Source organism: Stegostoma tigrinum, chromosome 25 (assembly GCF_030684315.1).
Source record: "Stegostoma tigrinum isolate sSteTig4 chromosome 25, sSteTig4.hap1, whole genome shotgun sequence".
Classification (NCBI taxonomy): Eukaryota; Metazoa; Chordata; class Chondrichthyes; order Orectolobiformes; family Stegostomatidae; genus Stegostoma; species Stegostoma tigrinum.
This window is the reverse complement of record NC_081378.1, coordinates 4,401,678-4,425,136: the sequence shown is the minus strand read 5'-3', so window position 1 is coordinate 4,425,136 and position 23,459 is coordinate 4,401,678. Positions and strand designations below refer to the sequence as shown.

At 44.4% G+C, this 23,459-nt stretch overlaps 1 protein-coding gene across 11 annotated transcripts in view; it reads right to left on the bottom strand.

The window, feature by feature from the left end:
* The window catches only part of frmd4a (FERM domain containing 4A), a 702,228-nt gene that overhangs the window by 10,576 nt on the left and 668,193 nt on the right, over positions 1-23,459 (bottom strand). For all 11 annotated transcript variants that reach the window (XM_048553974.1, XM_048553978.1, XM_048553975.2 and 8 more), the window contains 2 exons: positions 20,362-20,529; positions 18,202-19,064 (listed from right to left, as the gene is read on the bottom strand). In XM_048553974.1, coding sequence (XP_048409931.1) covers positions 18,202-19,064; positions 20,362-20,529 — 1,031 coding nt within the window. The remainder of the gene's footprint in view (positions 1-18,201; positions 19,065-20,361; positions 20,530-23,459) is intronic.

The following is a 23,459-nucleotide window of genomic DNA, read 5'->3' as shown; positions in this document are numbered from 1 at the left end:
ACAACCACATTGCTGTGGGTCTGGAGTCACGTGTAGGCCAGGCCAGGTCAGGTTTCTTCTGAGAATTTTCCACTACAATTATTAATGAAATTTATTTCTGAGTTTTTTATTCCATATCAGCCATGTTCCCACTGAATGGTGGATCTGGTTTGAAGGATCAATTAACCTCCTCAACTTCCAGAGTTACAGCCAACGAGAGAATTTTAAAAAAGCTTACATTTTTAAACAAAATGCATTCACCAGTTTGACCAGACATATTTAACTCCCTTTTCTGTCAAATATTGTTGCCGGTCAGCTTTGAAAAACTGTCAACTAGCAAGATCTATTGGTAGAACAATATTATTTCAAGCAGAGTACGTCTACTAGTGACAAACACAATGGGGCATCTGTGTTAATGTTTGATTAAAAACACTGGTTTCCTGGTTTTACGCTCACAAAGGTATTTTTGGCAAAAGTATTCAACAGGGAAAAAAATATTGCTGAATATAAAGTCTAGAACCCGTCGTGCTAACAGTGCCATGTACAGAGACACTGACAGCACAGATGCTCAGTTTAATTCTGCTGGCTGGATATTTTTGGGATTAATTGTATGACACACTCTGTAAGGAATGCTCACAGCCTTTTTCTTTATTTAATCACGGGAAGAGGATGTCGCTGACCAGGCAGCATTTATTGCCCATCCCTAATTGCCCAGAGGGCAGTTCAGAGTCAACACATTGCTGTGGGTCTGGAGTTACATATAGGCCACAATAGGTAAGGATGGCAGTTTCCTTCCCCAAAGGACATTAGTGAGCCAGATGGGTTCCTTCCTACAACTGGAAATGGATTCACAGTTATCATTAGATTGTTAATCCCAGATATTTAATGAATTCAAATTTCACTATCCACCGTGGCAGGATTCGAACCGAAGTCCCCAGAACATTATCTGGATCTCTGGATTAGCAGTGCAATGATAATACCACTAGGCCATCACCTCTCCTCTGAACCTCAGGTAGTTTGAGATTTGTTCTTCATACTTTATGCACGAAGCACCATTTTAACTTCATCAGGGCTCTGGAATGTATGGCCTTCCATCTAATACAAAAGGAGGCCATTCTGTCCATAATGCAACTCAGTGCACCCCACTCTCCTACCTCTTCTCCATTACTCTGACAATTATTTCTCTTCAGGCAATTTATTTTAAATGTACCACAGACATTTTTTTTCCAATTTACCTCGGGGACATGGCCCAGTTGTCCTGGCTTTGCAGGCAAGGCCAGAATCTCTTGCCTTGAATATTCCTAGGCCATTTCAGAAGGTGGTTAGGGGTTAACCAAGTTGCTGAGGACCTGGAGTTACACATATGAAGCCAGCCTGGCCAAGGAGGGCAGATTTCCCTCCCTAAAGTCAACCAGACAGGTTGTGATAATCATTTCACAGCCACCATCACTGTGGCTAGGTTGCAAATCTCAAATTATTAATTGAATTTAAAATCCGTCGGTTACCATCGTGAAAAGTGAACTCACGGCACTACAGCATCATGTCATTCTTTCAACCAACTCTACCACTATCTCTGCACCTCCTCTAGGTATGTGTTTTTTTCATATCAATTCAGGGGATGAGGGTGTCGCTGGCCAGGCAGCATTTATTACCTGTCCCTAATTGCCCAGAGGGCTGTCGAGAGTCCACCTCAGTGCTGTGGGTCTGGAGTCACATGTAGATCAAGCGCCGGCAGCAGATTTCATTCTCTAAATGACATCAGTAAACCAGATGGGGAATTACCACAATTGGCAGCGATTACAATTAGGCTTTTTAATTCCAGATTTTTTAATCAAATTCAAATTTCACCATCTGCCAAGCCAGGACTTGAACCCATGTCCTGCAAAACATTAAACCAAATTTCCTGATTACTAGCCAACAGCCTTACTACTACCTGTACTGAAGCTCAAACCAGAATAAACTTGGTACATTGCAGGAAGAACAGCAGGCTATTCGGCCTCTTTCAGCCTGCTCTGCCATTCAATAGGATCATGGCTGATCCGAGGCTCCTCACATCCACTTTTCCACCCTTTCCCTGTAACCTTTGATTCCTCGACTGATCAAGAATCTATCTACTTCAGCCATAAATGTACACAAGGATTCAGTCCCTACAGGTCTCTGTGGCAATGAGTGCCAGAGACTCTCAGGTTCCCTCTGTCATAGTCTTTCCTCTGTTTTAGAATGGGAATTAGAAGGACACCCCCTGGACCATTATGCCTAGAGAGTCTGAAGACGCCAGCGGGAGCTGAGGGATCAAGGTTTGGTGAATACTTTGCCAGTCTGGGGTAACCAGTCAACATGAAGGGTCTAGGCCCGAAACGTCAGCTTTTGTGCTCCTGAGATGCTGCTTGGCCTGCTGTGTTCATCCAGCCTCACATTTTATTAACATGATGCTCATGTATGATTTGACGACACTTAGAAGCAGATTTTCCAGCAAGGAACAACTAAAGAATGGAGGAGCAAATTATTGCAGATTCTGGAATCTGTATTGAAAACAAAAAAATGTAGGAAATCACAGAGGGCCAACCAGCATCCATGGTGAGATGGCAAGCTAATTTTTTGAGTCTAGATTACTCCTCAACTGAAAGGGACAGCACAGAACAGTACTAAATTTAAATGAAGCAAACTGAGATATCCTTGGGTGAAATGTAACAAAGGACATATTAAAAATAAAAGTATGTGGATGGAGAATCTGTGTATGAGTGTGTGTGGTATGCATTTGAGTGAGTGTGTGTGTGTGTGTGTGTATATGAGTGAGTGAGAGTGAGTATATGTGTGTGCGTGTGTGTGAGTGTGTGTATGTGAGTGAGTGAGTGAGTGAGTGCGTGTGCGCGTGCATGCACATGTGTGCGAGAGAGACTTATATATTCTGTCAAGTTGCAGAAGTACAGACCAGTGGAAGAAGGTAAATGATGTGACAAGGCAGCACACTAATGGCTGGCTTTTATTCTTTGGGCATTTTATACATTGAAAAGCTTCACAAATAATCTTTCACACATCACTGTGGTCGATAGAACAGCCCACCATATCTTTGCAACCTTGATGTCATTCTAAAATAGCCCCATCAGCCTACACATGCTCCATATCCCTCTATTCCCTGCCTGTTCATGTATCCGTTGAAATACCTCCGAAATGTTGCTACCGTCCCTGCTATACCACCTCGTCTAGCTGTGCACTCCAGGAAAGAACCACCCTGTGTGTAAAACACATGCCTCACACATCTCCCATATACTTTCGCCATCTGAGTTCTGAAACCAATTTCCCCTAGAATTTGATATTTCCACCTGGAGAAAAGGACTCTAACTATCTGCCCCATCCACGCCTGACATAATTTTATAAACTTCTATCATGTCACCCCTCAACCTCCGACACTCGAGCGAAAACAAACCAAGTTTGTCCAACCTCCTCCTTCTCGCTAATGCACTGCAATCCAGGCAACCTCCCGAGGTAACACGGTGCGGAACTGGATGGACACAGCAGGCCAAGCAGCATCCAAGGAGCAGGAAGGATGGCGTTTCGGGCCTAGACCCTTCTTCAGAAATGGGGGAGGGGAAGGGGATTCTGGCATAAATAGGGAGAGAGGGGGAGGCCGATAGAAAATGGATAGAGGAGACAGACAGGTCAAAGAGGCGGGGATGGAGCCAGTAAAGGTAGTGTAGGTGGGGAGGTAGGGAGGAGATAGGTCAGTCCAGGGAGGATGGACAGGTCAAGGGGGGGGGGTGGGATAAGGTTAGTTGGTCAGAGATGGAGGTGGGAGGAGGGGATAGGTGGGAGGAAGGACAGGTTAGGGAGGTGGGGATGAGCTGGGCTGGTTTTGAGATGTGGTGGGGGGGGCAGATTTTGAGGCTTGTGAAATCCACATTGATACTGTTGGGCTGCAGGGTTCTCAAGTGGAATATGTGTTGCTGTTCCTGCAACCTTCGGGTGGCATCATTGTGGCACTGCAGGAGCCCATGATGGACATGTCGTCTGAGGAATGGGAGGGGGAGTTGAAATGGTTCGCGACTGGGAGGTGCAGTTTTTTAGTGCGAACTGAGCGTAGGTGTTCTGCAAAGCGGTCCCCAAGCCTCTGCTTGGTGTCCCCAATGTAGAGGAGGCCACAAAGGGAACAGCGGATACAGTATACCACATTGGCAGATGTGCAGGTGAACATCTGCTTGATGTGAAAAGTCTTCTTGGGTCCTGAGATGGCGATGAGGGAGGAGGTGTGGGGGCAGGTGTAGCACTTCCTGCAGTTGCAGGGGTAAGTGCCTGGTGTGGTGGGGCTGGAGGGGAGTGTGCAGTGGACGAGGGAATCATGGAGAGAATGGTCCCTCTGGAAAGCAGACAAGGGCGTGGAGGGAAAAATGTCTTTGGTGGTGGGGTAGGATTGTAGATGGTGGAAGCGTCGGAGGATGATGCGTTGGATCCGGAGGTTGGTGGGGTGGTACGTGAGGACGAGGAGGACTCTGTTTTGGTTGTTATTGCGGGGCGGGGTGTGAGGGATGTGTTGCGGGAAATGCGGGAGACACCGTCGAGGGTGTTCTCGACCACTGAGGGGGAGGATGCTGTAATCCTTGAAAAATGAGGACATCTGGGATGTACAGGAGTGGAATGCCTCATCCTGGGAGCAGATGCAGTGGAGGCGAAGGAATTGGGAATAGCGGATGGCATTTTTGCAGGAAGGTAGGTGGGAGGAGGTGTATTCTAGGTAGCTGTGGTAGTTGGTGGGCTTGAAATGGGCATCGGTTCTAGGTGGTTGCCAGAGATGGAAACAGAGAGGTCAAGGAAGGACAGAGAGATATTAGAGATGGTCCAGGTGACCTTAAGGTTGAGGTGGAAGGCACTGGTGAAGTGGATGAACAGTTCGAGCGCCTTGTGGGAGCACGAGGCAGTGCTGATATAGTCATCTATGTAATGGAGGAAGAGGTGGAGTTTGGGGCCAGTGTGGCTTTAGAAGAAGGACTGTTCCACGTAACCTATAAAGAGGCCGGTTGGCCCTCTTTGGTCCATGCAGGTACCCATGGCCACCCACTTTGTCTGTAGAAAGTGGGAGGAATTGAAAGAGAAGTTGTTGAGGATGAGGACACCCTGTACATCTGTTAATGTGGTATACTGTATCCACTGTTCCCATTGTGGCCTCCTCCACATCAGGGACACCAAGTGGAGGCTCGGTTTGCACTAAACAACTGCACCTCCCAGTTGCGAACCATTTCAACTCCCTCTTCCATTCCTCAGATGACATGTCCGTTCTGGGCCTCCTGCAGTGCCACAACGATGCTACCTGAAGGTTGCAAGAACAGCAACTCATATTCTGCTTGGGAACCCTGCAGCCCAATGGTATCATTGTAGATTTCACAAGCTTCAAAATCTCCCCTTCCCCCTACCATATCCCAAAACCAGCCCAGCTCGTCCCCGCCTCCCTAACCTGCCCTTTCTCTCACCTATCCCCTCCTCCCACCTCAAGCCCCACCCCCATCTCCTATCTATTAACTTCTTCCTGTCCCCTTGACCTGTCTGTCCTCCCTGGACTGATCTATCCCTTCCCTAACTCCCCACCTACACTCACCTTTACTGGCTTCATCCCCACCTCCTTGACCTGTCTGTCTCCTCTATCCATCTTCTGTCTGCCTCCCTCTCTCTTCCTATTTATTTCAGAAACTCCTTCCCCTCTCCCATTTCTGAAGAAGGGTCTAGGCCTGAAATGTCAGTTTTCCTGCTCCTCTGATGCTGCTTGACCTGCTGTGTTCATCCGGCTTTGCACCGTGACTTGTTAACATTTATACTCAATGCAAAAAGCAGGAAGTGCTGGGAAAACTCAGCAGGTCTGGCAGCATCTGTGGAGAGAAATCAGAATTAACGTTTTGGATCCAGTGACCCTTCCTCAGACCTGGACTTCTCAGGAATTTCTGTTTTTGTTTCAGATTTCCAGCACCCCTAGTTCTTTCAATTTTTTATACTCAACGCCCTGACTGATGAAGATAATCATGCCCCGCACCTTCTTCACCGTATCCACTTGTGCTGTCACTTTCAGAGAGCTAGGGACTTGCACTCCAAGATCCCTCTGCGTAACAATGCTCCTAAAGCTGCTATTTTCTGTAATCGAGGTGCTAACTCTGGATCTCAGGATTTTCTTTTTATTCATTAACAGGATGAGGGCATCACTGGCTAGGCAGCATTTATTGCCCATCCCTAATTGCCCAGAGGGCAGTTAAGAGCCAACCACATTGCTGTGGGTCTGGAGTCGCATGTAGGCCAGACCAGGTAAGGATGGCACTTTCCTTCCCTAAAGGACATTAGTGAACCAGGTGGGTTCTTCCTGACAATCGACACTAGATTCATGGTCATCTTTAGACTCTTAATTCCAGTTATTTATTAAATGCAAATTCCACCATCTCCTCTTATCCCCAGCACATTTCCTTGGTCTCTGGATTAACAGTCCAGCGGTAATACCACTAGGCCATCACTTTCTCAGTAATGGAAGGAATATTAAAATAGCTGTCTGCATGCTAAAAGGGAGAAACCAGTGGATAGTTACACGAGCTGTTATGATGCTACCTGTCAGACATGATTCAAATGCTTGCTTTCATACAGAAAATGCTTGCAGCCAACTTGCTCCATGTTACAGCAGCAAGAAATGGCAATGAGCATGAGTTGAGAGGTTGCTTCAGATCTAAGAGAGCTGCCTCCTAATGACAGCTCGCTCCAGGGTATTGCTGTAAGGGGGCAGTCTGGTGCAGATGGATGACACTGAAGGCAGGGCTTGTGGCATTCTGGTACATCGATGGACAACTGGACAGTTCAACAACCATCACGTCTTCCTCTACCTGAAAGGATTCTTTTGTAGTTATGGACATGGACATCACTGTAAAGACTGGCGTATGTATTTGAGCCGATTGGTCATTTCTGAGAGCAGTTAAGAGTCAACCACATTGCTGTGGGTTTGGAATTACATGTCGGCCAGATCAGGTAAGGAAGGCCTTTTGTGTGAGTGAAACAGATGGATTTTTAATGACAATGGTTACATTAGACCAACTCTTTGCTGAATTCATCCATCCATCATTGGATTCAAACCCATGTCAAGAGATCATTAACCTGAGGTTTGGATTCTGGCTCAGTGATATTACCAACACACCACTGCTTCCTCACAATCATTTCACATTTCACACGTTTGTAGTTTGCAGTTACAGACTTGAACTACCCAACCTGTACTTCATGTTTATTGGTTGGCAAGTGGATCGTATTGGTAGAGGTGTTGCTAACCAAACACAGTCTCCTCTCCAACAGCATAAATGTTGGGTTTCTTGCAAATTGGCTGCGAGATGCAAAGTTTGGTAAAATGTGATTTTTTTTCTCAGCAATTCTCAAATTCTGAGCTAACAGACAGCCATTTGAATCATTCCAGTTTATAGACTGTATATGTTTGTGTAAAGATTGGATTTCTAAAGCTAATTCTCCAGTCATTTAGGGGGTCAATTATTATATGACTGACATTTGAGAGAGGTTGAGATCACCATCCCTCACTATTGGATAGTTGCTGGGGTGTATCTGTTTCCACTGACCGTGGACCTCCCCCACTCCCCACCAAAGGTAGCACACACAGGCTGAAGGTACATGTGAGATTCTAAGAGCTGAACAAATGCCTCCAACAACTGTGCCATTCCATAATTCATTCAAATCAGCGTGCACCAGGATAACCTTGACTTCAGCATCAAGCAGGTGTTAAGTACGGAGAATTTGGAAATTCTGCTTAAAAGATGGCATTGATTTTTACACCAGATTGATCATTAGTCAAGTGTCTATGGTAAGTCAGAACACGTGCTCTGTTTAAACATTAATTTTGAAATTGCAAAAAACAATTACAGTGAATTTGCATTTTGCAAGTAAGGGCTAACTATCCAACTTGGCCCTGAACCTCAACCAATCCAGATTTCAGGTTACTTTTGGCTGTAACAATAATCAAAACTCTCTGGACAGTGACATTTCACAACTGTATACTCAACCGGCAAGTTTGGCCGTCAGGATCTGTGACATTAAGAAATTAATTTCAAGATGTCCAAACCGTCCAGTCATTTAGTAGGTCAGACCTTGTGTGTTGTTGTGAAAAGTCATATTTTATCAAACTATTTTATACTGCACCATCAGGACAAAACATGTGCATGAAATATCAATTTAACAGAAACAACATTTCTATCCCTGTATGAAAACAGCATGCTGACTGGAACACGCATTGGGGAATGCACCAGTTTCATGATGACTGATTGTTAACTTCCAATGTTTCAATTTAAACTGGGTAGGTAACTTCAATTCCTTAGGCCAATGAACCAGAGAATGGCTAATGGTTATCTTGTTAAGTTGAAACGGGTACAATGTGTTCTTTCTGCCTACAAACAGGGCTCTGTATATTCACAGATCTAGTTTACAGTATGCACGAAGTGTCACACTGTAAGCCTCAATGGCAATCTTAAATTGATTGTTTATGTAATCGCTAGTCCACTAAGTTATTTCGCAGATGTTGTCCAATCACAGAATCACATCTAACATTGGGCATGTTTAGAATTTAGCAGGAGTGGCCTGGTTAGATTACAAACCTAGTATAACACTGGCACTGAAATTCAGATATCTTTAACAAACTCTTTCTCATTTTTGGAGAAGTACAAGGGTTCCTTTTTAGAAACAAAATGCATGATGACCAGCTGCAACAGTTTACAGTTTATGTAGCTCTGATCTAGAGGCTTTTATTAAATAAAGATTGAATGCATGTCGCCAACAACTTCCATCTATGGGCACCTTTTACACAATACGATATCCAGAGGAGCTCAAAGAGCTGTTTTCAAAATAAACATTTTTGATGGCAACTCACATCAGGAGATATAAATGCAGTTTGAAGAGATGGGCTTTCAGGGGCATCTCAATGGAGGAAAGCAGGGATTGGGAGGTGAGGAGATGGAAAGGTATAGGGAGGGATTACCACAGCATAGGGCCCAGGCAGCTGAAGGCACGGCTCCCACTGCTGGATACTGAGGAGGTAGAAGGGGCAAGGTTAGCAATGGAATGGTTGAGATCAGGAGTAATAAGGGTATGGATGTCACGGTCAGTGGTGGATAAACCAGGACAGGTTGAAGCTTAGGAACGGTACGAATTTTTAAAACGAGATAACTGACAATCCAGCATTTGTTGCCCCTTCAGAAGGTGGTGGGGAGCTGCCTTCTCGAACCTCTGCAGTCCATGTGCTGTAGGGTGACCCTTAGGGAGGTAGTTCCAGGAGTTTGACCTGTAACATGAAGGATCAATGATATATTTCCAAGTCTGGACGGTGAGTGGCTTGCAGGGGACCTTGCAGGGGGTGATGTTCCCATATACCTGCTGTTCTTGTCCTTCTAGATGGAAGTGGTTGTGGGTTTGGAAGGTGCTGTCTAAGGAGCCTGGGTGAAATTTTGCAGTGTATCTTCTAGATAGGGCACATTACTACTACTGAGTGTCAGTGATGGAGAGAATGAATGCTTACAGTCGTGGTGCCAATCAAGTGGGCTGATTTGTCCTGGATAATGTCAAGCTTCTTAAGCATTGTCGGAGCTGCACCCATCCAGGCAAGTGAGGAGTATTCCATCACACTCCTGACTTGTGCCTCATAGATGGTAGACAGGCTTTTGTGAGTCAGGGGGTGAGATACTCGCTGCAATGGTCCTAGTCTCTGACCTGCTCTTGTAGCCACACATTACATGGTTAGTCCACTTCAGTTTCTGGTCAATGGTAACCCAAGGATATTGATACTGGAGGATTCAGTGATGGTAACATCACTGAATGTCAAATGGAGTTTTATTTTGTCCATTGATGGGATGGGAGTATCTCTGGCTAATCCAGTGTTTATTGCCCATCTCTAAATGCTCTGCAGAAGCTTATGATGAGCTACTTTCCAGAACTGCTATAGTCCATATGACATAGGGGCACCCACAGTGCAGTCAGGAAGGGTGCTCCAGGTTTAGGACCCAATGATAGTGAATAAACAGCCAATATAGTCCCAGGTCAGGACTGTCAGTGGCTTGGAGGAAAACTTACTTCTGGTGGTGCTCCATTAGACCAGAATTAGGTCATTCAGCCCACCGAGTCAGCTCCATCATTCAATTATGACTGATATGTTTTGCAGCTTCTGTCTTCTCTCTGTTACCCTTGATCCCCTTACTTATCAAGAACCCGCCCATTTCTGTCTTCAAGACATTCAATGACTTGGCCTCACAGCCCTCCACAGCAATCAGCCCCAAAGATTCACCACTCTCTGGCTGAAGAAATTCTCATCTCAGTTCTAAAGGGCTGTCCCTTCACTCTGAGGCTGTGCCCTCGGGTCCTAATCTCTCTTGCCAGAGGAAACATCTTCTCCATATCCATTTTTTCGATACCTCTAGGTATTCTGTAAGTTTCAATCAGATTCCCCTCATCCTTTGAGTTCAGACCCAGAGTCCTCAACCTTTCCTCATCTGACAAGCCATTGCCCAGATTTAGATGATCTTTTGCTGGTGATGGTCATTGCTTGGCAGCTTGTGTCATTGCCAAGGGCAATATGTAATCAGCACAAGTAGTAAGTCATAAACTGTTTCCTTTCGCTCTGTGACCATTTACTTTGGGATTTACAGTGGAATTTAGAGAGAATTCCCCGTGTAATTATCAGACCAATATACCCTAGAGCCAACAAGGAAATGTAAAGTAATGACAGTAACCAGGGAGCATTTGATTTCAGTGATAATGGGAACTGCAGATGCTGGAGAATCCAAGATAACAAAGTGTGAAGCTGGATGAACACAGCAGGCCCAGCAGCATCTCAGGAGCACAAAAGCTGGCGTTTCGGGCCTAGAGCCTTCATCAGACCCTCTGCTGCTTGGCCTGCTGTGTTCATCCAGCTTCACACTTTATTATCTAGCATTTGATTTCAGCTTGGAAGGGGTTGCTTGATTGATTGGCAGACTGGTTAGAAATCATATTTTATTTTAGGCTTGCTAAAGCGAGAGACTTGTTACCATTTAGATCAACTCTGATCCCTGCAGAGCTACTAGTGGAGAAATGTTCAATACAGTAGATACAGAAATGCAGAGATCATTCTCCTACACTTGCAGCTGGAGCATCACTTCCTGCCTTTTAGTTACCACTGAAGTTGGTGAATCTAATGCACATTCTTTTAAGGTGAGAGGAGAAAGATATAAAAGAGACTTGAGAGGCGACTTTTGCATACAGAGGGTGGTTGTGTGTCCAATGGAATTGCAGAGGGAGTAGTAGATGCAGGTACAGTTCCAAATTTTACAAGACTTTTGGATGGGTACATGAGCAGGAGAAGATTAGACTGATATGGGTCACATGCAGGCAAGTGGGACTGGTTTAGTTTGGAATGTTTGGTTGGTGCAGATGTATTAGACTGAAGGGTTTGTTTTCCATGCTGTATGACTCTTGTCTGAATAATTTCCTGCTCTCTGAGGTCATACAAAACTCTGGTGCCTGCTCTAACCTGTAGGAAATCCAGTTTGCCATCGCCCTTGTGCTTGCCGACCTACATCGTCTCCTAGTCAACTGATAACTTCATTCTAAACTCCTCATCCACGTTTTCAAATTCTTCCGTGGCCTTGCCTTGTCTATCTCTGAATCCTTCCCAGGTCTATCACCCTCTGAGATACCTGTGTCATCTACCTCCGGCCTTTTGAGATCCCTGCAATGCCAGCTGTTCCCCCAGTGGAATAGCTGTGGCTAAATTCCGGAAGTGGAGCAGATTCAATGGGCTGAATGGCCTAAATATGCTCCTATACCTCACTGTCTACATCCCATGAAAGTCTCTCTCTACACCCCAGAACACTCCCAAAAATCTTTTACTGATGCTCTGAATTTTTAACTTTTTTTTTACTTTTCTTATTCCTATGACCTGCAGTGGCAGACTATTTACTTCTTTACTTGTCTATTTTTTTTGTGTGCGCTATGAATTTAAGTGTAAGCATTTGTACCTGGGTACCTTTTGTACCTGAGGTGGTGCTGCAACGCAGGGTCTGTAAACTTTTCAACGTACTCATTTGAGTACATGTAACAATAAAGCTAATTCAGTTAATTCAAACCTTTTGCCCATCTTCCCCAATATCTCCTTATTTGTCTCTATCAAACGTTATTCTATAATGTTCCTATGAAGTGCTCTGGATGGGTTAGCTCGAGGTGCTGTGTGGATATAAACTGCCAATGTTATAACCCACACTGCAGTTTACCACAAAGAATATTTAGAAGAAAGTACATTAACAACAAATAATTCACAGTTTCTTAAACCAAAAGTGCCTTTTGTATAATAAGGTTGGTCCGAGCAATCTAATTTACATTGTCGAGCAGAGATTCTGCTCCTGGTTCTGTTATCTTTGGGGGTTTAGAAAGGAATGTCACTAAACTATTTTTATCTTCTAAGGAAGTGTTGCCTATTGAATGTCACTTCCCTCAGGAAATTAAATCTGTTGAACAGAGTCTACGAGAGACTGCAGGATATGGCTGGCAAGGAAATGAATGCAGTGGATCAAATGATATTTTCTTAAAAACGAAATTGAGAGAAGTTTCAGTCTTCAAATGGAGCTTTCATTTCTGCTTCATGCTGAGCATCATCACCATTAGTCTTTCAGGGTCATTGTAAATACTTGAGGAATTGTCAGGTTGTCAAATGGCTGCTTTTTATGTTTTATTTCCTCTCCTTCAAATAGCTTGATGTATGTATTTATTCCTTTCCTTCTGAACCGCCCTCATCTCCTGGGGAAACTCTGCCTTGACAGGAGCAGTATGCAGAATCAGTCTGCTTTTACATTACCTCCTCTGGCTTCCATTGCTTCCCATTGAGAAGGTGAGCTGCTCAACCAGGGGCTCTCAAAATGCCTCTCTCAGTGACAAACGTTTAGGGTGAGGGAGGGTCGTTTTGTTCTGTCTATTCACGGGACGTGGGGGGGGCAGTGGCCCAGCATTTATTGCCCATCCATAATTCCCCTGGTGAAAGTGGGCATGAGCTGCCTTGAACCGCTCAGATCCTTGCTGTAGGTTGACCCACAGTGCCATTAGGGAGGGAGTTCCAGGATTCTGACCCAGTGATGCTGAAGGAATGGTGGTATATTTCCATGTTAGGGTGACGAGTGGCTTAGTGGGGAACATGGAGAAGACAATCCTTCCTTGCATCTGCTGCTGTTAGCCTCTGGATGGCTGCGTTGTGCTGCGTTTGGAAGGTGCAGGATAAGGTATCTTGGTAAGGGGCTGCAATGGCCTGTTTTCATTTCAAAAGTTCACGCTAGTTCCCAGTGTCCCTGCTGCAAGATGCCACTCCGTGTAGTAAAAGCATTGCCTTTCAGTCACACTATGAGTTAACAAACAATGAACAGGAGTCTGCCATACGGTCCTTCAATCCTGCTCCCCCATTCAATAAGATCACGTGCAATCCAATTTATAACCTTAACTCTACATTCCTGCATATCCCTGATAATCTTCCACCCCCTTGGTCATCAAGAATCTCTCTATTTCTGCCTTCAAAATATTTAAAGATTCTGCATCCATTGCCTTTTGAGGAATGGAATTCCCTGAGAGAGAAAATGTTTCCTCATCTCTGTTTTAAATGGACATTTCCTTGTTTTTAAACAATGATCTCTAGTGCTAGCTTCTCCCACAAGAGGAAAACATCCTTTCAACATCCACCTGGTCAAATCCCCTCAGGATCTTATATTCCCTCAGACTCTTCTACACTCCAGGGGATGCAGGCCCAGCCTGTCTCGACTTTCCTCATAACGCCATCTGCTCATTTCAGCTAATAGTCTGGTGAACCTTCTCTGAACTGTTTCTAAATCATTGACGTCCCTCAGTCTTGACTGCAGTGTTCATTGCTTGTCAATTCTATGCTTACTTTCTATACAGTTCTGTAACATTTTAAGCAATATCCCATACTTTACACAGTAGGCAGCAGTATGTACTATCTACGAGATGCATTGCAGTAACTCACCAAGGGCTCCTTAGCTGCACCTTCCAAGCCCACGGCCATTTCCATCTCGAAGGACAAGGGAAGCAGATACATGGGAACAGCACCCCCTGCAAGTGCCCCTCCAAACCACTCACCATCATGACTTCAGAATATGTTGTCGTTCCTTCATTGTCACTGGGTCAAAATGCAGGAATCATCTCTCCAGTTCAACGAGGCAGCTCACCACAGCCTTCTCAAGGGGCAACTAGGAATGGGCAAGAAATGCTGGGCTGGTCAGTAACCCCCATATCCTGTGAATGAATAAAAGTGCTGATCTGATCATTATCATGCTACTGACTATGGAAACTCGCTGTGTGAAAGCTGGTGTCACTACCTCTGCATTACAACATTGACTGCACTTGTCCAACATGTCATTGTGCTTTGGGATGGCCCGTGGTTGTGAAAGGCGCTAGATGAACGCAAATTTTCTTTTGGTCTTGCACCAAACAACAAAATTAATGCATGAGTAACATTCCCTCGAGGATGGTAGTGATGGTAGTAAATCAGAGGGAATCCTGTGGTGAGATTGTGGCTTTTGGCAAACCTAACCATTGTGGAAAGGTTTTTGATGCCAGAAATACTCCAGACATTGGGTTGGAGGGTAGGTACAGCAACTGGGCGGATTTGAGAAATGGGATATGCAAATCAAGATGAAGGCAGAATTCCAATCGGACTGGGAGTTTATCAAAATGTATTGGGGATTTTACGAAGCTTGACAGAAGAGACAGCAATCTAGCTGCCTGTATGTTCTTATTTACAGGGTGGAGTTTAATAGAAACAAACTGCTTCCTGTTTATTTAAATCCAGAATTCAGGTTCCTGTGTGATATCAGCACCTCAAGTACTTGAAACCAATTCTTGGTCCTTTATCTTGCAATTAAAGCAGTTCCGTTTTGGTGAAGGAATAAACAGATCTGTATTGTGGCCAGGTTTCTTATACAGACGGCTAGGTCCCTGAATCTGGAGTCATTCAGCTCGAACGCCTGATAGTCCAAGAACTGAATTCCTCATAATATGTTCAGTGATAATGGGAACTGCAGATGCTGGAGAATTCCAAGATAATGAAATGTGAGGCTGGATGAACACAGCAGGCCCAGCAGCATCTCAGGAGCACAAAAGCTGAAGTTTCGGGCCTAGACTCTTCATCAGAACTAGGCCCGAAACGTCAGCTTTTGTGCTCCTGAGATGCTGCTTGGCCTGCTGTGTTCATCCAGCCTCACATTTCATTACCCTCATAATATGTTAGTGGCTTTCCTTGTGGTATGCAATTTTTTTGTGGTTTTTAGATAGAACTTGTTGTAGTGTACAGTCACTATTCCTGGTATATTGGTGAAATTGGTGCTTCTTTCAAAGCTAACTATGGGGGCCAATTTTAACCCCGAAAGATGTGTTAAAATTCCGAACGCTGATCCTCAAAATTCTTCACCAACTGACCACTTCTGGTTTTAGGAGAGCAAGGGTTGGTGACGCTGACTGATCAATTCATAGGGGTGAGTTTTTTTTCTAACTCATTCACGGAATATGGGCGTCTCTGGCTGGGCCCAGCATTTATTGCCCATCCCTAGTTGCTCTTGAGAAAATGGTGGTGAGCTGCCTTCTTTTGAATCGTTGCAATCCATGTGACCTACAATGCCCTTAGGGAGTTCCAGGAGTTTGACCCAGTGACACTGAAGGAACGGTGATACATTTCCAAGTCAGGATGCTAAGTGGTTTGGAGGGGAGCTTGCAGGGGGATGGTGTTCTCATGTATCTGCTGCCCTTGTCCTTCTGGATGGAAGTGGTCATGGGTTTGGAAGGTGCTGTCTGAGAATCTTTGGTGAACTTCTGCAGTGCATCTCGTAGGTAGTACACACTGCTGCTACTGAGCGTCGATTGTGGAAGGACTGAATGTTTGTGGATGTGGCGTCAATCAACTGGCTGATTAACATGATTAAATGCTCAGTAAAAAGGAAAACTTCCCTCTCTGTACAGGGTGATTTCAAGAAGAGCAGCTAACCCGAATGAGTCAGGACTGAGGGATTTCTTCTCCTGAGCCGCCCAATCCTCCTGGTTCTACGTTTCACTCCCTCACACTGCACCTTGCCGTTAATGCTTAGTTATGCTTCTTGCATTTGTGACGATTGTCTGGCCACCAGTGCCTATAATACATGATAAACTGCCAGAAAATGATCACATGAGGGACACTGCAGCAAGGTTTCAGGTGCTTTACCTGAAACAGCTGATGTTGCTTTGGGCGGCTGTGGGATTCGGGTTACCCTGATATGGGCCATGAAGGTGCTCTGGCTTGTGCTATATGGCGAACTCCTGTCTGATAAGTCAGAGCTTGTATGAGAGAGTCTGTTGTGTTCCTTCACTGTGGACACAACAGACTGGAAGTTACAACAAAAAGTATTTGGTCTGCGATGCAGAGTGACGCCAACAGTGTAGGTTCAATTCCCATCACACACTTATTCTCACTCACTCCCTTACCCGAGGCACACTCACCCTCAAGTTAAACCACCAGCAGTTGTCTCTCTCTCACTAATGACAGAGCAGCCCCATTATTCTGGTCGGACTATGGTGACTTTACTTTTATGTTAGTTTCATATTAACTCTTTGCTCATTTGTATCCAATTTTTTTTGTCATTATTATGCTGGGGTATTAACACATTGAACAGAAAGAAACACTTACAGTCACAGAGTGTCTTTCATGACCTGCGAATGTCCCAAAGTCTTTACAGCTGATGAAGGACGTTTTTAAGTTTAGTTACAGCTTTATCACAGGAGGTGCAGTTTGCTCTCAGAGTGAACAATATGATAAAGGCCAGATAACCTGTATTGTATGATGTTGATCGAAGGATAAATATTGTCCATGACACCAGGGAGAACTCCCCTACTCACCTTTGAAACAGCACCTGAATCTTTTAAAATTATTGATTCACAGAATATGAGCATCACTGACTTTTGGCCAATTTTATCCCTAATGCCTAGTTGTCCTTGAGAAGGTGGTACTGAGCTGCCTTCTTGAACCGCTGCAGCCCATGCTCTGTAGAATCACCAGCAGTGCAGTTAGGGAGAGCGTTTGAGGATTCTGGCACCGAAGGAATAGTGAAGGATATATTTCCAAGTCAGAATAATGTGGTTTGGAGGGGGGCCTGCAGGTGGTGGTGTTTCTAGCTATCTCAGAGCATGTATGGGAACTCTTTGACATCTCAAAAGGAAGATGTAGTCGCCAACAGTACAGCACTCCCTCAGCGGCCCTGGATTGAGACTTGAACACTATGCAGCAAACAGCAGAGTGCTGCAAACTGAACCATACCTAACACTCCTCCATGCTATGTTCATACGACAATAGCTACCAGCTAAATTTCACACATATAACCCACCTGCTAAAAAAAAGCAATAAATTGCAGAATACCAATATTTCATGCTCTGTCTTCACGTTTCCATGTTCTGTTATTTGTGCACAGAAGCATTGGAAGGTAGTAGTTCAAATGATAAAAATGAAAGTGGCTTGATATGGAGCTTATTACCGCACAGAGTAACTGGGGCTGATGGCATGGACGGTAGACTAATTCAAGGCAGGAGGGAGAATCGAATTGAAAGATACAGTGAAAGGGTGAATTGATGAGGGGGTAGAGGAAGCTCTTATGGAAGAGAAACACCAGCATGGAGCAGTTGGACCAAATGGCCTGATTCTTTGCTGTACATACAATGGAAAGGGTGAAGGAGAGATTTACAAACTTGCTTCCAGAGATGGGATTATGAGGATAGGTTGAAGAGATTGGGACTGGTTCTCCCTGGGGAGAAGGAGACTAAAAGGAGATTCTGATAGAGATTTTCAAAATCATGACAAACCTAGATAGAGTAGTAGGGAGAAATCTTTCTCACTCATAAAATGGATTGAGAATAAGAGAGTACAGATTTAACCGAAGGTGCGAGTGTGATGGGAGAAAAAGGTTTGCACACACTGAGTGCTTTGGGTATGGAATGAACTTCCTGGAAGTGTAGTGGAGGTGGGATCAATTGGGGCATTGAAGAGGCCATTGGATGATTATCTGAATAAAAACAAAGTACAAGGGAATGGGGCAAAGGCAGCAAAATGACAGCAGGCCATAACATTCGCTGCAGAGCTACTGTAGAAATGATGGGCCAAATGGCCTCTTCTGCGACATAATATTCTGTGCATCTGTTTAACCAATGGATGGATCACAGGTGCTTTACCTGAAACAGCTGATGTTGCTTTGGACGGCTGAGGCATTCGGGTTATCCTGCTATGGGCCATGAAGGTGCTCTGGCTTGTGCTATATGGCGAACTCCTGTCTGATGAGTCAGAGCTTGTATGAGAGAGTCTGTTGTGTTCCTTCAGTGTGGCTGAAGACCTTTCATACCACGAGCGTAGTTCATCAGACAACGCAGTTCTGTTTGTGCTTCTCTCAGGGTTATCTTTCACAAGCGATGGAGTCCTAACAACTTGTGAACGTGATGGCGTCAGCTTTACTGAATCAATATCATCACCGTGCCAAGAATCCTTATAGATCCCGCCTGCTGTGTAGGAGTTTGACGTTTTAAATTGTGCTTTCACACTGTAGTGTCCTTCTTGGTCGTTTTCTAAACTGCGCACCACGACTGGTGTCGGACTGCCCTCAATATACAGGGGGTACTCTTTAATCCGATACTGCGAGGAAGGCTGGCTCTGGCTGTGCAGGTAAAACCCACTGCTGTTTCCACTGCCATTCTTAGCAGCCAGGTTGGGCATGCTCCCTGAATTGGAGGAACCGAGATTCCCAGCGGATCGGTGCCTCTGCCGTTCTCTGGCCTTGGAGGGCGAGTCCTCAGCCAGAGTGGAGTAGTTGGCATGCATGTGAGCTGGGTAGTAATGTTCTGAGCTGGAGTGGCTGGTGCACGAAGAGCAGTCGTCTAAAGGGTCAGAGCCATTACTGCTACGAGTCCTTGGGGTATAGAAATCTGGACTCCCTGTTTCGTTCTCTGACACAACCAGCTTGCCCTGGGATTCCAGACTGGCGCTTCTGTGCCTAAAGTGCTGTGCTAAACTGTGCAGACGGGTTGGGCTGATATCTACCAACCTGGAAAAGTCAACAACAGATTGTTACTTTTGGAGTCAGCCCCTTAGGGATGTACACAACCAAAGAGATTGCTAAAGACATGGTTACAAGGTCCCACAGTCTAAAACATACCGTGGAGCACTCTCACACTTCATACATTCTGTCAAATACTACCTAGTTCCCTGTACTTACTAACAACCTCAAATCTACAATTTTGCAGGCAATACCAGCAACTTTTTATTATTTGTCCAAGGGATGTAGCCATTACTGACTGGCTCAAAATTTGTTACCCATCCCCTAATTATCCAGAGGGCTGATAAAGTCAACCACATTGCTGTGGGTCTGGAGTCACATATCAGCCAGACCGGGAATGGATGAAGATTTCCTTCCCTAAAAGGCATAGTTTTTTTTAAACAAATAATTGACAGCAGCTGTCATCACAGCAGCTTTTAATTTCATATTTTATTGAATTTGTATCCAACCACCTTCCTTGCGGGATTTGAGCCACAACCCCAGGCGTTAGCCTGAAGTTCCTAGTTACTAATCTCGTGACTTTATCATTACACCACTGTCTCTGCATTAGCAGCGCTTCTCTGTGCCTTCCTCTTCTGAACTTCAATGTAAGTTGCCTTGTGATTATTAAAGTACAAGCCATTCCTGGCTACAAGAATCCTGACCTCAACAAACTTCTTTTGCAGTAAAAGCGTCCCCTGTTTCTGTTGGCTTTTCTTGGATGTCTAAATCATTGTGTTATAATTTAGTTACTTAGGCAGCAGGAGGACAGAGGAGAGAGAGGGAGGGGTGGCAGAGGAGGGGGACCAGAAATGAAGGTCAGTGATAAAGAGGTGGCTGGAGAGATTAAATGTTATGAAGAGCTGACAGTGCAAGGCAGTATGGAGATGGTAAATGGAGAAACAAACCAGTCTCAAGGAACTGGAAATGAGTAAAGCAGAAACATTGCCAATGCTGTCTGAAAAAACAGAAAGAAATCTCGTCTTCTAAAATATTTGAACTCACCATTGATTCTGGAAAGCTGTAAAGTGCTTAATCGAAAAGTTTCTATTCCTCGAATTTACATAGACCTTCATTAGAATATGATAGGAAGCCAAATACAGAGAGGTCACAGTGAGAGAAAGGGGGAGAATTAAATAACAGGCATCAGTTTACTGTTAAAATTCCAAAGAATGATCTAAGCTTCCCTTTCGGATCTGAAGGACTTTGTGTGTACTACCATGTTCCCTGCTTAGGTTTTAGAATCACAGTCTCTGCATTTTCCTTCCTCGGAATTCCAATGTCAGCAGTTTCTCAGGTCACTCACCGTGTGGAATGGACATATGAGGGACTTTGTATCTGGAGATCTGGTGTGGATGGCATGCTGGATTGGGAGGAGTTCCAGTGAGAAGCACTTCTTACAGGACTGCTCTGCAGGGATCCACCTGCTCCAGCCTCTGCACAGCTCCCTACACTGGGAAACCGTGTGTGTCCACTAAAGAGTAACACAAACATGTAACGTCACTGCAAAAGTTCTAACTCAGCACAATATTGCAGATTTAACTCACAAACACACAGAGTTATGCCTGGAAAATGGAGGCTAGAATCATCAATGGGATACACCATGTTGATACAAACTGTGAGAGAGACACACTCTGATGCTTTGTGCAGCAGCTCAATGACTAGAGTTTTGTTTGATTGACCAAATGACCTAGATATTTGAGAAATTGTAATGTTTACACTTTGGCATCTTTTTGTTGTAGAATTTCCAGACTGCAGTTTGTGTTATCTTTATTGCTAGCACTGTGGCTCCTGAGCTGTTCTCATCTTTTCTGAATTTGTTTTTGGCACGGGGTTAATGCTGAGGCGCCACATCTACTGTCTCTTACTCTCTCGAGTGATGGACGGCTGTTTGCACAAGCCTGGAGGGTGGTTCTGTTATTGCATGTGATGATAAGGACCAAATTCATACCATGACAGAGACCCTCTGATATGGCAGATTTGGTCTGGAATTGCAATTCCAATCCCTGAAATTGGCATGTTCCATTTTTGCGGAGGTGGTAGTCCAGTCAGGCAGGGTTTCCTGAGGGAGACTGACCACAGGTGCCCCCTTTGAAGTGAGATTTGGATATCCTGTGCAGTGAGGAATCTGGAGTCTGCATATTAAACTGCTGAGGACAGGCTGTAGTTTGCAGATCTGTTTTGATAGCCAGGGTAAAGCACACCTTTAAAATGGGTCAGGTTCAGGTACCCTTAGATTGTTTGGGGTGGGGTGCGTCAGGTAATTTTTTGGGATTACTAACAGTGAAGAAAAATGTACCTATGAGGTACCAAAACTGCTGGGAACTGTGAAGAGTGTTGAGAACTGTCACAAGGTGTCAAGAGCATCAAGCCTGTCAACAGCTGCCAAAATGTGTTTTCTCATGAATAAGGTTGCTGTTCTCCATGGTGTGCAGATGTAGAATGCAATATAGAACTTGGTCTTTTTTTCACGTGAGCATCAGTATTTGCTCGGTGAACAGGCATCGTAGTAAAGGGAAGAGTGATGAATTATGGATTGGCATGAGTTTGAACTAAGTTGGCATGGCGGTAAAAGGAGGCAATTAGGGATATGTAGAGGCCCATAGGGGATGGATAGAGGGACAAAAGGTGGCTGAAGGGACTAAATGGGATAGGTAGAGGGGTGTAGGGTGGTACGGGGGAAAGAGATGTTGCGGGAATGGATACAGAACATGAAGTATTTTGTTTGAGGCATGGCAAGTGTGTGCGGTGAGGTCTGGAGAATATTTTACATACAATTCAAATATTTTAACATTTGGACAATGCTTGGCCAAAATGTAGGTTTTTCAACCAGTTGGGGTCAATGTAGCCATTCAACACCCTAGGTGTTGATGGTGGGTGACTGATCGATGGCAACATCATTGAATGTCAAGGGGCTATCGTTAGATCCTCTGTAGTTGGACATGGTCATTAAAAAATAACGTTCTCTTTGAATTACAAATGGTGGCAACTCTGGTTCTGATCAGGAAATTGCAGTTGGTGCCTGGATAGTAACTTGTGAATTTTAATGTTTGCAGGTTCGACCTCATATCCATCGCTTGAGCCATGGTGGGTCCTGGACAGTACGGTACATGAGAAACAAAACTGATCCTGAATTAAGACAAATTACGGACTTTTTTGGTGGACTGGAGGAAGTTTGCAGAATGGATGGAAATTTATAACTATGGGAATGTCAGCTCCAACCAAAAACTTAACACTTACAAAAACAAACCTGCATTTTTAAAGCACCTGTCATGACCTCAAAGCTTTCAATCTGTTTCACAGCTGAACACCTTTGAACCACAGTCACGGTTGGGATGTGAGGAAATTCTGCAGCCAGTTTTCGCACAGCAAGATCCCAAAAGCCGCTGCCGCGAAATAACAAAACTACTTTTCTTTTTATATCATGAAGTTGGCTGCTGAGGGATAAATGATGGCTGGAAAAATAGAACATCCTCTATTCTTTTCTGGGGATTCATATATCAGGGTGTTTGACTTTAAAATATGTAAATTGAAGATTTTATAATATTTAGCAACAGGGAACAAAACGGTAGATGAAAATAGAGCACCAAATGGAACCGTTGCTAAAACCCAGGTTGGAAAAACAGACTGTGCTCCCAGGACTGAGGCACTGCTTCACATTGATAGTCCGTCACTGATAAGTCAATGCATCTCTGTCACTATCTTCCTGTGGAACACTGTTAAGGAACAGAACCCACAGCACTGGGAACTACCTGGGTATTCACTCCCAATGTTCAAACAGCATTCCCCAGACAAATGTGACTGTACTTTCACTGATTTCCTTTAGCTGCAATTTTATTGGTATTTAGTTCCTATTTACATGTCTATACCATGCAGCCACACACGCTAAACCTCTGCAATCCTATTAACATAAATCATCCTTTCCAACATCAAGATACAAATGCTTAATAATTCCTCACTCTATCAGAGGGGGCAAGGAAACTTCAATTTCAGATCAAAATGCAAAACAGTGCTTCATGTACAAAGTCACTGTAACTGATGACATCAGCCACAAATTAAAATGACTGGGTTTTAGTACCATTTTATGGCTGGGATACCAGCTGGACCTCCTCACGCTGTACTGAAAAGTTTAACATGCACTCTGTTTTAATCGGCTCTTTATGAAACAGTGCACTCTATAAACCGGCAACAATTAAACACCTCAAATATTTCACAATGTCCAAATAGCTGGTCAGGGATGTGAGTGAGAAGGCTGGTAAGTTTGATTTAAGGCAAAATTGTGTTATTAATTAAGTGATTTATGCTGTAAATAAAGTATAACAGTGATGTGTGTACCCCCTGCAGTATGTTTCTATTACTCAGTGTGTGTTTACACATTCATCTCTTGCTGAACAAGAATATCTG